At 35.4% G+C, this 14,905-nt stretch overlaps 1 protein-coding gene across 1 annotated transcript in view; it reads right to left on the reverse strand.

Annotated features, from left to right (window-relative positions):
• Nucleotides 1-147: 147 nt before the first annotated feature.
• The window catches only part of limk2 (LIM domain kinase 2), a 30,106-nt gene continuing 15,348 nt past the window's right edge, over nt 148-14,905 (reverse strand). The window contains exons 5-16 of the mRNA XM_073839732.1: nt 13,896-14,087; nt 13,417-13,522; nt 11,417-11,631; nt 11,085-11,271; nt 10,622-10,708; nt 10,193-10,324; nt 9,590-9,646; nt 7,839-7,904; nt 7,010-7,187; nt 3,798-3,853; nt 3,409-3,566; nt 148-1,828 (exon numbers count right to left, since the gene is read on the reverse strand). Coding sequence (XP_073695833.1) covers nt 1,666-1,828; nt 3,409-3,566; nt 3,798-3,853; nt 7,010-7,187; nt 7,839-7,904; nt 9,590-9,646; nt 10,193-10,324; nt 10,622-10,708; nt 11,085-11,271; nt 11,417-11,631; nt 13,417-13,522; nt 13,896-14,087 — 1,597 coding nt within the window. The 3' untranslated portion in view covers nt 148-1,665. The remainder of the gene's footprint in view (nt 1,829-3,408; nt 3,567-3,797; nt 3,854-7,009; nt 7,188-7,838; nt 7,905-9,589; nt 9,647-10,192; nt 10,325-10,621; nt 10,709-11,084; nt 11,272-11,416; nt 11,632-13,416; nt 13,523-13,895; nt 14,088-14,905) is intronic.

The raw sequence follows: 14,905 nt of genomic DNA on the forward strand, positions 1-14,905 counted from the left end.
TACAAAATATCTTCATGGATTTTTTTTTTTTTTTTTTTGAAAGAAAAAAAAAATCAATAATTTTGACCCATGCAATGTATGTACAAATATACCCATGCTACTTAAGACTAATTTTGTGGTTCAGAGAACAAAGAGAACAAATGAAAATAGCCAATACGTACTCATCTTTATTCATGAAACATTAGTGTAAGAATCCTGTGGCGTACAAGTAGTGGTTATAATTTTGTACATGTCAGTACCTTTGACAGATAAGACTAGAAAAAAAAATGCTTTTACAGCTTTTCACATTCTACAAACATATGCAAACTACAAATCCACATTATCCCAACATCAAATCTATACAAACACAAACAATATATCCAGTTAATTTAAACATTATTTGTGATCAAAGTAAGGATGACATTCATTTTCAAACGTCCTCACAAAACGTTGCTCGTTAAATTCTGCGTCGCAGACATTTTGATTACAGCCTGTTTCGGTACTGAGCTAAAAACTCTTGGAAACGGCTGGTCAAGATCCAGCATTGCGATCTCACTTATCATTTCACCTGGAGAATATAACTCCAGAGCAAGTTTAGATACAGGAAAAAAAAAAAAAAAAAAATTACCCTTGCCCCGTCATGGTATATATTTACAAGGTGAGTCCATGACAGTGAAATAAACAACTCCAGTTTTCAAATAACTGATGTACCAGGAATGAACTACAATGTAAGACACATTTCCAAGAAACCACACATAGGAAACCAAATCTGAACTCAGAAACGTATTACATCCTTTCATAAGAGTTACTTTATTATAGAGTTACAGAGGTCAGGACTCAAGTGCTACTACTACAGAAACTGTCAAAGGATTGAGTGCACTTAAGCACAACTACCTGCAGAGGGCAGTGTGGTTCAACAATGCTTGATTTACATTCCTAGAGTTAAGGTTTCAATATCTGAGTAAATAAAACCTTTCATATTTTTTACCATTTGAAATAAAGTCGTTAATTACCTGAAAACATGACCTGGTCACATTAAACCCTGTTTTAAAAAAATTAATTTCTCTTTTCCACGACAATTAAGGACGTTTCCCCCTAAATTCATTTTTTTATTGTAATTTCCTATATTCTCAATGATGTTTTTTTATTATTCAAATCAGCATAAACAATGGAACTTAATAATTTTGCTATAATACAATTACTGAGATTGTGGGAGGAGGGATGTGCATAATTGTCTGGCGAAATATGAACCAGACATGTTCTTGAAACACATTTTTATATTTTTTGATCACATGTAATGGATGCTACACTATGATTTTTCATAAATCTGACATTTGAAACTTCATTATGGAGATCTAGTGGCTGGTACTCTTAAAGGTTTGTGCTACATGATTAAATCATAACTAAACCATTCAAATTAGACAGAAGGAAAAAAAAAAATGTCGGAAAGAAGCTCAAGGTCACTTAAATGTACCTGTTCCTTTCAACAGAACTCTGCCAAGAACCCTTTGCAGTTCTAGAATGCCCTCAAAGTTCTGAAAATCATGACAGATCTCTCCAAAGAACACCAGCATTAGCTTGTTCCCAGTCTGCAAACCCAAGGTAAATGCTCTGATTCAGTTCTGTAAACTCATCAAAAAAAAAAAAAACATTCCAGTCCATATCTCAGTTTGTGCTGCTGTTGAACTACTTTCCATTGTTTTCCTGGTTTTCAGAGGCAATTTCACTAGGTCCATAGGTCCTTAAAAAATTCTGCTGAAGATCATCCAGTTCAGCAGGCAGAGGGATGTTCAACTCCTGATTCAGAGTTAATGCCTCAAAACAGTCCTCCAGCTTCTGAAAAGCAGGCCTGAAGACGACAGGAAGAGGAAAGAGGTAAGAACAGGAAGTATTTCCGTCTATTATAGGGTAATGTATATCACCTTTAGTCATAATATGTGACCCTGGACCACAAAACCAGTCATAAGGGTCAATTTTTTTGACATTGAGGTTTATACATCTAAAAGCTGTATAAATAAGCTTTGTTAGGAATGGGCAATATTTGGCCGAGATACAAGTATTTGAAAATCTAAAATCTAAGGGTGCAAAAAAAATTTTGACCCATACAATGTATTTTTGGCTATTGCTGCAAATATACCTGTGCTACTTAAGACTGATTTTGTGGTCCAGGGTCCCGTATCTAGATGAAAGTTTGTCCAAAAGTTTGAGGTCAGAATGCATTTAATTGATCCAAAAGTAAAAGTTATAATATTGTAAAATACCATTACAATTCAAAATCACACATTTAATCTAAGTAATATATTTCTAAATGTTATTAATTCCCGTATTGGCAAAGCTGAATTTTCAGCAGCCCTTAACCCAGTCTTCAGTGTCTCATGATCCTTAAAAAATAAAATAAAATCTAATATGGTAATTTGGTGCTCAGGAAACATTTTTCATTATTATCAGTTGAAAACGGTTGCTTAATGTTTTTGTAGAAACCATAATACATTATTTTCAGGATTCCTTGCTGAATAGAAAATTCAAAAGCAGCATTTATTTGAACAATACATTCACAAAATAGTCTGTGACTTTTAATTTATAGCATCCTTGCTGAATAAAAATATTCTTCTTGATACTACTCTGAAAACCCCAGTTCAAGGTTTAAACCTGCAACTTTTACCAGCGTAGATCATTAGTCATAACTCTACACCACCCCAGGGAAATGATCAATTCACATCTGTCTTGGTGAGAAAGAACCTATTGTTTCCATTTTAAACTATCCTTCAATATAGACCAATTCTGTGTTTGCAAACAGTGTTTTTTTTTTGTGGCAGAAAATGACAGTTTTCAAGTAGCAGTCTATAGAAGCCATAAAAAAAAGTGAAAAAATGTGACTTTTATATTTCAAATTTATGACTTTAATCTTGCAATTCAGAGATTATCTCTCTTAATTTTAATAAGAAAAATCAACTCGTCATTCTCTTTTATTCTTAGCTCAAATTCATGAGTTTACATTCCAACTTGAGTTAAGATATAAAGTCTGAAATACGAGATATAAACTTGCATTTACGAAAAAAAATCTGAGATTGTGAGATAAAATAGGAACAAATAGACCTATTGTTTAAATCAAATTTATGCTTTAAAAGTAGAGTAATCGTAGCATGTTTCATTCATTAATTTATCCAATAAATGTCCATTTAAACATCTGCCTTTAGTTTCAAATGGCGTCTTTGACGACAGTATTCTATAAAAATGATTTGCACACCAATTCTGACATCCAAAGGCACATCTCTCTTATTCCATGGATTTTACCCGTTTCCCTCCACTTGTTACCAGTGTTTTTCTGCCACCACTGTGTGCACATAGCTGCAAGTGACGTAACTGTAACATCTACTCCAAATTCGTCTATTACTGCTGAAAAAAGTAAAAAAACACAGTGGCACTCACCGGTTATCAGGGGTGAGATCACAGCAGGCCACAGCCAATGCGAAGAAAGCAGGAGGACAGTGCTCAGGAAGAAATTTCTCAATGAATTTTCTCACATTGAGCCCAAAATCCAGCATTCTCGGGAGACACTCGGGATCTGCGTAAACCTGACCGATAATCTATACCAAAACAAGAGTTCAAAATGAATAAGGACAAATGGAAATTAAATAAACATGAAACTTTCTATAACTGAGAATTAAATAAAGCCGTTTTGACTCAAACCAGTCAAACACAACATTTGCTTTTGGCATTCTGACATTCGTATGCAAGCATTTACATAAATGACAGGTCCAAGAGCACATGCTGTCCTCATAAAATCAGAGATGTTTACCACAACAAAAGACTCTTACCTCACAAAGTACAATGCCAAAGGAGAAAATATCCACCTTCTCATCGTAGCGTTTGCCTGTTTACACACAGATAAAAGAGATCCATCAAGAAAAACAAGAACAACTCAAAAACACGCATGTTTACAGCAGACTATGCCAATTACCTGGAGCAACACACAAAGGAACAAAATAATAAATAAATAAATAAATAAAAACTTGACCACAAAAGTTTCAGAAAGCAATTATAAAGGTGATTTTATTTAATTATATGCAATTAAACTGTTAAATGAAATTAACAAAGAGGAAGTACACCATTCTAGTGAAGGCATTTTGCATCACCGTTTGACCTTTTTATATCTTTTAGACACAGCATGTGTCTTTCTGCGATTACCAGATTATCATTAACATTTAAAGAAGCAATCATTGTTTAGTTGAAAAAAAGTGCACAAATACATTTAATTTCAATACACTTAGTACACTTCCATAATGTACTTAAACTGCTCTATTTTTGTGCACTAATTTTGTACTTAATATAGTAAAACTTATATAAAGTACTTCTTAAGACAATCTTAGGAACATCTAAGTGTACTCAACTGTGCTATTTTATAACACAGGGCTCAAAATTGGGACCGTTTTGGTCGCATATGCTCCCAAAATTTAAACTGCGCGACCTCAAATTATATTTGGGAGCATTTGTGCGAGTGCGAGAAATTGTTGTGGTGCGACTTGGTTTCATTTCTTTACAAAACTTTCGCTAGCCTAACTTCTGCACAGACTGTTGTGAGCTGATACAGTGACAGCTTCGCTGTTTTCTCCTTTGATTGTGGACAATTAAAAAGTCTCCACAATCTGCTTTTGAAGAAATCTACTATATTTCGTGCTACAGCGTAACGTTACATTCTGTCGGATACAATTCTGCCGCCTCCGTCTCAATATACTGTACAACGCGGCATACATTCACATCAAATGATAACTCAGCGGCAGAGTTCCACTCACGCAGGGGCGTAATTTCCACTCGGGACACACTTTTCAAAATCCCGTTGGTGTCCTCCCACTTTCAAATGGTTTTGTTAAAGTAATCTCTTGTATTGTAGAATGCACGCTCCGCGCCGTCGAGAGTTTCGCGCAATCGTTAAAACGAAACCAAAAGTAAAACGCGCACGCGCATTCAAAAGCAATTTTAATGCCCTACGTTTAGAGAGCGACTCCCCAATGCGCGCAAATTAGGCTACATAAAATATCTAGGCTGTTATTAGTATGTGGGCTGTAATAAGTTGTGTAGTGTCTATATCTCTATCATGCTTGAAAAATTCGGTCTCTATTTGCACTTTGAATATTGAAAGAGTAGCCTACTTTGATCATGCCTGCATTTATTGTCTACATGACTAAGAAACAACTGTGTCATTTATTTTTCGTTGTTTATACTGTAGATTGTTTAAAAATGCAGTGGTTGCCTCTAATTTAAATGGCTGTACCTATAATAGAGAAAACAAACATCTTGTTCATGTACTCATATTTTCATTAATTCTTGTTCCTTGCTTAAGGCGTAAAATAAATATATAAAAAAGGCTTTCAGAATCAGCCCATTTGCTTGTAAAACATCTGCAATCAGAATCGACCATAAAGAATCAAGATCGGCGCATTACTAAAAAGAAATTAGTGCTCCTAAATTTTTGAAGTTGGGAGCACCAGTGCTACCAAGTAAAAAAGTTAATTTCGAGCCCTGTAACACCATTAATATCAACTAAAACGGGCTTTTAACATGCTGTATTATCTCTTTATTAAAAAAATGTATTTAGTTACCACTTGTAGTACACCTGAACCCATGTATCATACACTTAAGTATGTGAAATGTATACATCATCTGAAAGCTGAGATTTATACACCATCATAAGCTTTCCATTGATGTATGGTTTGTTATATGACAACAATATTTGGCCGAGATTCAACCATTTGAAAATAGTTGGAATCTACAGGTTGCAAAAATCTAAATATTGAGAAAATCACCTTTAAAGTAGTCCAAATTAAGTTCTTAGCAATGCATATTACTAATCAAAAATTAAGTTTTTATATATTTTTGGCAGAAGATGTACAAAATGTCTGCATGGAACATGATCTTTATTTAATATCCTAATGATTTTTAGCATAAAAGAAAAATCAATATTTTTTTTTTTTTTGGCCCATACAATGTATTTTTGTCTATTGCTACAAATATACCAGTGCTACTTAAGACTGGTTTTGTGGTCCAGGGTCACATATACTCATTATGCAAAAAAATAGACTTATGAATTATAAATTCAATAAAATAATAAATATATATTAAATAATATCATAAATATATACAAAATGTATTTAGAATGCATTGCCCACATATTTGTATACATTAATTACCTTCAAATGTATTGTAACGGTTAATATTCCATTTATTTGATTATACTTAACTACATGGTAATGGTGTCTTCAGATAGTACACTATTAGTACGTCATTATATATGACTACTTACTGTTAGTGCTAACTAGTGCATTTATATTAAGTGCACTTATACATTAAGTGTAAGTACCACAGTTGGGAAAATGTACTTAGAACTAGTACATTAGTAATATATTTAAAAAAAAAATCAATTTCATTTAAATGTTGGATTACTATAAGAAGTCTATTAAGATTTAACAAATTTAAGAATTCAAAGTACATTTTTAAAAAATAAAATACGCTAATAAAACTTCTCTGTATGTTTTTGCAGTAGTATACTTTATTTCAATGAACTAAAAAAATCTATTTAAGTATTAGTGGTATTTAGTATTTTTTTTCAAGTGCACTGAAGTAGGCATACTACTGACATATACACTATAAATACACTAATTAAATGTATAGTTCTAACACTTACAACTTTAGTTAGCACAAAAAATAAGAATGTATTACAAATGTACTTCCTTGTATTTAAGTTTTTTTTAGTGCATTCAAAAATATTTTATTTCTACCTGGGTTTAACCAACTTAATGTTTAACATTTTATCTCTGACACCACAATTCAGGGTTAAAAGTGGTACTACTAACCTCATTTCAAAATCAAGCATTTACGTTAAACCTGAGCTTGAACTCTAGATTGATATGAACAGCCTTTTTGTCCAATTGATCTTTAACCACTGGCAACATTCCCACAATTCATTACATGAGCAAAATCTAAGCTAGAGTCTTAGTAAAGCACTATCTTCGGTGTAATACTCCCTTCTCACCATTGAGCATTTCTGGAGCCATCCAGTATGGGTTCCCCACCACTGTGTAGCGTTTCTTACGGTCAATGCGTCTAAACAGTCTTTTCTTATTGGTGGGTTTGTCAGGGGGTGGCTGCTTGACCTTATCCTCCATGATTAGACGAGACAGACCAAAGTCTGCTACCACGACCGTATTGTCCTGCAGGTGTCAGACAAGTAAAGAAGAACAGATAAAACATCTTTAATGTGCAAAAACGTTTAGCATGAGAGTTGCTAGTGGTATGATATAAGTTTAAGTATCAAGGAACCTAAAAAAAGAAAATAAACCCACACAATAAATAAGAAAAACAACACGTATAACTCAAAAAACAATCGTAGGGTATAAAAGAAAGATGTTGATAACACCAGTAGTCAATCCTAGCTTTAAACTATTTGCGCTTGTCTAAATGTTTAACTAAGCCCCAAAGGCATGCTGTTTGTTCTCCTATAGAAGGCTCTTTAAATAGCTTGTCATAAGTGATTCACTCAGGATACGTGAAACACTGAGGTCAGTCGGGGTCAGACAGCATTTCCTGTCTTATCTTCGCTCCACTAACTAAACAAGTGAGCAACCACTAACTAAACAATCCTCAAGTGTGAACCGATCTTCTCTCTCCTGCTCAAGTGTTCTTACGTAACTTGTTTTTGGGTACTTGTCTACTTTAGTCATCTTGTTTGTGCTGACACAAGCCTGTCAGTTATTCTTGATTATGAAAACCTGTTTCTAGGCCCTGGGCTCCCCAAGCAAGGCCAAGCAAGTGTAGACTTTGATCTGAGTTAATATGTGGAATGGGTGAAACTCCTCCCGTACCAGTTTGACCAGGCAGTTGTGAGAGTTGAGATCTCGATGTATGATGCTCATTGAATGCAGATATGCCTGAAAGAATAAGAAAATGACTAAATCAGATAAGAGCAGAAAGAAGAAAGACAGAATTGCATGAGATGTCTACAACCTTTTGATCACCACTACAACAAGAAGACAAATAGACAAAAACTGAAGTGGTGCATCAGCAGCGCTAGGCAACAGGACATAACAAATCCTCCTGCTGAACAGGAAGTTGCTTGTCTGTCTTCTCAAGCACTCAAACAGGTCTAATTTAAGATGTACGTGATGGTGGAGATGACTAGTGTTGGGAAGGTTACTTTAGAAATGTAATAGATTACAGATTACAAGTTACCCTGTTTGAAATGTAAAAAGTAGTGTTTCAATTACTTGATTAAAGTTACATTTTATTACTTTTTGAATACTTGTTTTTTTAAATAATTATCTTATGCTCTCCAAGCCTGCATTTGTTTGATCCAAAGTATAGCAAAAACAGTACAATTTTGAAATAATTTTACTATTTAAAATAACTGTTTTCTATTTGAATATATTTTAAAATGTAATTTATTCCTGTGATTTCAAAGCTGAATTTTAGCATCATTACTCCAGTCACATGATTCTTCAGAAATCATTCTAATATTATGATTTGCTAAAAAAAATATATTATTTATTTTTTTATGTTGAAAACAGCAGAGTAGATTTTTTCAGGTTTCTTTGATGAATAGAAAGTAGTGAAGAACAGAATATATCTGAAATAGAAATCTTTTGTAACATTATTAATGCCTTTATTATCACTTTTGATTAATTTAAAGCATCCTTGTTAAATAAAAGTTAATTTCTACATTTTCTTTTTTTATTTGTATATTTACACACACCAAGCTTGAATGGTATAGTGTATAATGTTACAAAAGCTTTTCATTTAGATAAATGCTGATCTTTGGATCTTTTTGTTAATCAAAGAATCATGAAAAAAAAATGTACTTAACCATTTTAAATATTGATTATAATAATAAAAATGTTTATTGAACAGCAAATCAGAATGATAATGTATAAGTAATGTAATGTAAAAGTAAATGTAATGTAAAAGATGCCAATATTTGTAGATAACCAATATGGTGCAGATATATTGTACATTCCAAATTAAAACACTATTAATGTGGAATAGTCATGATCCAATTTTATTTTTTTAAATATTTTTTTTACAGTGGGCAGGGATACATAATGTCCTGATGTGCTTGGTTTAAGTAAAAAAAATATATATATAAAAAATAAATCACAACAAGAGACAGTTTATATTACTGGTCAATTTATGGTTAGGAGACTTGCCTCCCATTTCTGAAATGTTACTCCATAAAGATCTTTCAACTGGATGAATGAATTTAGGCACAAAGTCTTTTCTCCTCTAATGACACCAGACATAATGCAAAATTATGACTGTTTTCAAATAGTCCTTGTTATTGACAAATGATAGTCCCACCCCAAACTCATGGGTTGGGACACTAAAACAACATGTTGATAGTACCAGAGCCACAGTGTTTACACTTCACAGGCAAAATCAACCTACGGAAGTCTTACTTTTAGTCTCTGAATATTAAGCTGGGATGGGAAAATGTTTTTAACATCCAAAACCATACTGACTATAACTGTCAACTCTGATCCAAAAGTGCCTCAAACATTGTATAACAATAGCTTATGTTGTTTGCAAAGTTATATGTGTGCAGACCCAGAAGCCCACTCACCATTCCAGATGCGATGCTTTTTGCGAAACTAACTCTCTGTTCCCATGGGAATGAGTCCTGTAGGGACAGAGAGACAGAGATGCATTGCTGGCCTAGTTTGTAACCACACTATAATACATCCCAGTGTGACAGCACGCTATGCTGTCCGTGAATTAGAGAGGAAGTCGTTACATAACGGCAGCCACTTATTACAGACACACTTTTATAGAAAACATTATAGCACATTAGAGACACAATGAAAGACTGAACAAGAGAGGTATATCATCTGTTATCCTTATGTTTGGTGTTGAAACCCATATTTTGAAGCAAACCCAGTGGGTGATCTGGAAAACATTCTCACTAGAATCCCTCTCACCTGGAAACACTTCATACCTCCTTTATCTCTCATCCACTGCAACCACACAACTGCGTTTCTTCCTCTCATTTCACTGACTGTTTGTATTTTCCAGTCCCTATTCCCTGTCCCTCTCCATTCCTCTTTACAAAGTTCATCTCAGGTGAACGGAGACAGTGACAAAGACTAAAACACTAACAGATGATATACAGCCCTTTTCTAGAAGCAAGAGGAAAGGGGAAAAAAGGGATTTTAAAATCAGGACGCACCGTGTCTCGGATAAAATCCTTCAGAGTGCCTCCCTCAATGAACTCTGTTATCAGATTAAGCCGCTTGTCCTTGTACAAAACCCCAATGAACTTCAAAACGTGTGGGTGTTCAAGACTTCTCATCACTTTAACCTGGAAGAGAGAGAGAGAGAGAGAGAGATCCTCAAAATGATTCATGCTAAATACATTCTGGATAAATCTAAGACTAAGTCTCTTTTCCTCTGGAAAAAAAAACGCTACAGCAATACTGTGTCCGGCGCCACATGGATCTGTTTTATCTGCTTTATTTAAATCACACCCTGATACTGACCCTGAGCAGACAACAAAGGGATGGAAGGAATAAAAGTGGATATGGAGAGATAAAGGAAAAAATGACGTGGTAATCAGACAAATGAGAAGTACTTGTGGGAAAGAAAGGGATCTTTATACCTCCTTTAGGAACGTTTTCTGTGTCTCTTCATCACAGCGGATCAGCTCCTTCATGACCATCACCTCACCTGTGGCTTTATGAGTCACCTACAAGAAAAATTATTACACAGTATTAGGTTTGGAACTTGAATTATTTCTGACTCTTCAAAAATATTGAAACCAAATACTTTAAATGAACTTCATCTGCATTCTTCTGCTAACTGTGAATGGAATTGCTGAATGGAACTACTATGACACTACTGAACTTATTCCAAGTCAGAAGAAATGCTTTAGCGATGTTGTTGGATAATAGAATCAGTAAGGAACCACAATTCATAACTGTAGAATGTCTTCCAACACAGAACCAAGCTTCATTGCAGTTCACTGCAGAAGAGCAGCTCTTTAAGACAACACCTAAGGATCCGGTGAAAACCTCCTGGACAATGCAATGCACAGAAAATGTTGTTGTTAAACATATGCACACCTTGATGGCCTGTCCAAAGAAGCCTTTTCCAAGAATTTCTCCATGGATGAGGTCACAGGGACGGAAGATACGGTGGGAGCAGCTGGAAGGAGACCGGAGGGATTCTGAGCGCCCGATATCTCGAGTTAAAAACGGAGGGTCCTTAGGAGATGACGAGACTGGAGACTTGCAGATGCTGTTGCTACGTCTACAACACACAAGATAAAGGTATTCATTCTGTACAAACCCAAGGATAAACAAGTGTGTAAAGTTCACCATCTTCATGTCCACATCCACTTGGACTCAAAAATGGAAATGAATTGTGCTCCACCTGATTAGAGGACATAAGTTACCTCAGGGACCTCCTTTTTAATGTCCCACTGTCTGCTGAGTCACTTCGTTCAATCTCAGCATCTGCCGAGGAGGACATACGCATACGGGAGGCCGCAGGGACACCCAACTGATTGCGAGAAGAGCCCAAGCGAAGTCGGTCCAGTCGCTGTCTGACTGGATCATATTCCATTAACAGCTGCAGTGTCTGACTGGTCCGATGGATCAGGTCCTCCACCTGGAACGACCAATCCAAATTTAGAAGGTCATATACACTTTGGTTGCTTTGATAAGGGTCACAACAACAATAAATGCTAGAGGACAGCATTAAGTCATAAAACTTCAGTATTGTGCATTAGTGCTGTTCACCTAGATAACATTGATTTTCCTCCCAGTCAAAGCTGGCGCCACACAAAAGGTCCTTTTAAAGGTGCAAAAGATAAGCCTTTAAAGCTAAACTGAATTTAAAGGATTAATTCACTTCCAGAATAAAAATTTCCTGATAATTTACTCACCCCTATGTTATCCAAGATGATGATGTCCTTCTTTCTTCAGTTGAAAATAAATGAAGGTTTTTGAGGAAAACATTCCAGGATTTTTCTTCATATTGTGGACTTCAATGGTGGCTAACAGGTTGAAGGTTCAAATTGCAGTTTCAATGCAGCTTCAAAGGGATCTACATAATCCCAGCTGAGGAATAAGGGTCTTATCTAGTGAAACAACAAACGCTTGTCTCACACTAGCTCGACCTTACAAAGAATGTCAAAACCCCCTTACAAAATAGGTGAAACAACAATGTCTGACAAAGTTTTTCACCCTACCCTACAGTAGGTTTTGAACCGAAGCGAAGAACTCACCCCAAGTGGCTTTTCCAACATGATTACTCAATGCGTGAAGATATGCATCGCAGAGGTAGTGCAAGACGAGTGTTTGTGGTTAAAGAGTATCTTTTTTTTTTAGAAAATGACCAATCGTTTCACTTGATAAGACCCTTATTCTTTGGCTAGGTTCGTGTTGAACCCTTTGAAGCTGCAATTTGGACCTTCAACTCATTGGTCAATCAAAGTACACTTCATAGAAAAGTTTTCCTCAAAAAAACTTAACTTCTTTTTGACTGAAGAAAGAAAGACATGAACATCTTGGACTTGGGGATGAGTAAATTCTCAGGAAATTTTTATTCTGGAAGTGAACTAATCCTTTAGGATTATGTAATACAAACGAACAGTGGAACATGTTGGATATTCAGAAATTTTAGGTCGACAAATCTAGACATGCAGCAATGAAGACATCTAAGCTCTCTGTAATTGTGATTATGTTCACTTCAGGACTTTCGATGTTCCATTTTTAGGATTACAGGACTTCAGGCTGCTCATTACATTGGGCAGATGGCTGCCAAACAAAGTCAGTCCAAAAACCTCCTTGTACATGATTAAATTAAAGCACAAATCCATGACAACAGAAGTGAAGCAGTGGAATTCAGACGTTAAGGAGAAATGGTGGGAAAATGAAATTGCATTTACAAATGCACGACGAGAATGCAAAGCATTTACATAGGAGTTGACAAGTCACTTTAGTACAAGACACTACATAGACAAACCTCCCAACATAGGTATGCATTACAAAGTCAAACTCATGCATGACTACTTACATTTTATTCTTAAGAAAACTAAATACTGCTTCTGCAACATTAAGAAATATCCTAAGCTTTGACAAAACAGATGTCAATGACGAAAGAATGAAGTGTCATTTGAATTATGATAAAAAAAAAAACACACATCAAAGCCATATAACAAAACCCAGCCTTTTTCTAGGGAGTAGTGTAAATTCAATGCAAGACCAGGTTAAAGTAATTACCATGGTATGAAAGGAGTGTCATTGTATGTGCTGGGACAAGCTATTTTATGAGTTTGTATTCCAAACGCTTGTCATGCTGTTCCTCATTGCTTCAACAAGTTAACGTTGGCACCATTTCACCTTAAAGTTAGTATCAAGCATGGTAGTAGTAAAAAAAAATGGAAAGTACCTCCTCTTCCATCAGAGCTGACACCGGGAGTCCATTGATCTCCAGGATTCGGTCCCCAACATGGATGGCGTTCCGAACCTCTGGACTAATATGCATCCCTCTGACCCTGTAAGGATGAGATTTTGGAAGATGTCCATCATGAGAAGACAGTTTAAGAATGATGAGATATATCTCATAGCTTTCTTTTATGTTTTCAGATCTGAACAACACAAAAAGAAAGTGGCAGTTTGTGCCCTCAGTCCAACACAAGCGGTCGTATCACCACAGTTATGCAACACATTCCATGTGTCTCTGGTATTGGGTGTGGCCGCATTGTGGTGAATCTTCGAGGTGATAAATAACTTAACCAAGTCTCTATTATTCCAAATGTTTTTCAGCGACACTATTTGACTGATTGCTTAACTAGGACTCAAACGAAGATCTCAAGCAAGAGTAATTGGCGGATGCATCAATTGTTTACTCTGCATGTCTTTACTTACTCTTTGACCTGGACACTGGCCGTGGCACTGGTGCAGTCTCTAGTCACACTAACAGAGAAACCCCTTTTGCCATTGGTGGCAGAGGGCATGGACACCAGAGTCACCGTATGAGGGAGCAGGTCTGTTGGAGAGTCGGCCAAACCACGCTTCTCCAACATCGGTGTCAGGACCACCTGCTTGTAGCATTTACCACTGTGTGAGGGAGAGAAGTTGAAAAGCCTCAATGGGGTTAGAAAATTTTAGGACCTAAACTTTCAGGCAAGACCTGACAAGAGCAAAGCACCTCTAGACATGTTATAACACTCGAATGTGTGTCAGCCTGCCTGTGCTTTACTGAAAACAACAAATGAAGATAAACAGCAGACAAAATAGCAAATTGAATCATATAAAAAGTTTAGAACGCCATTAAAAAAATTATACATAATTAGGAGATGATTATCGTATTAAATATAACTGCTTACCTGTACTCGAATATGCATTTAAGTTACCACATTTTAACTAATTAACATGTGAAGGCTACTCATGGGTAGTTTGCAAAACATGATGTTTCTTCAGTAAAACTTGGAACTAATGGGCCTTATTTGTGAAACATGAATAAAACAAATGTGTGTACATAAAACCATTTTTATTTAAATTGGTGCTTTATTCTTGAATAAATTGACCTGTTTATTTTAATTTATAAAATACATTTAAAAAGCCAGATGTGCATTAAAAAGTTCATGCATTGCACAAGAAATTAATAGATTTTGTTTAGTTTAGCTTTCAAAAACAGATGTGCCATCATCCTAGTAAACAACACAAATGATACCAGATATTGTAGATGGTTATCTAAAATAAAAAGTCAGTGAGCTAAAACTGAAACTGGGACATATTTCCCTTTTTTTTTTTTTGGGAATTGTCACCAGGACACACGTCATAAAACCACAACATCTGGTCACCCTAGCTATGATATGTAAAGTCAACACAGGAATTATCACTACAGTTTAGAGTCTACAAATATTACACTTATA

The sequence above is a fragment of the Garra rufa genome, chromosome 5, assembly GCF_049309525.1.
Source record: "Garra rufa chromosome 5, GarRuf1.0, whole genome shotgun sequence".
In the NCBI taxonomy this organism is placed as follows: Eukaryota; Metazoa; Chordata; class Actinopteri; order Cypriniformes; family Cyprinidae; genus Garra; species Garra rufa.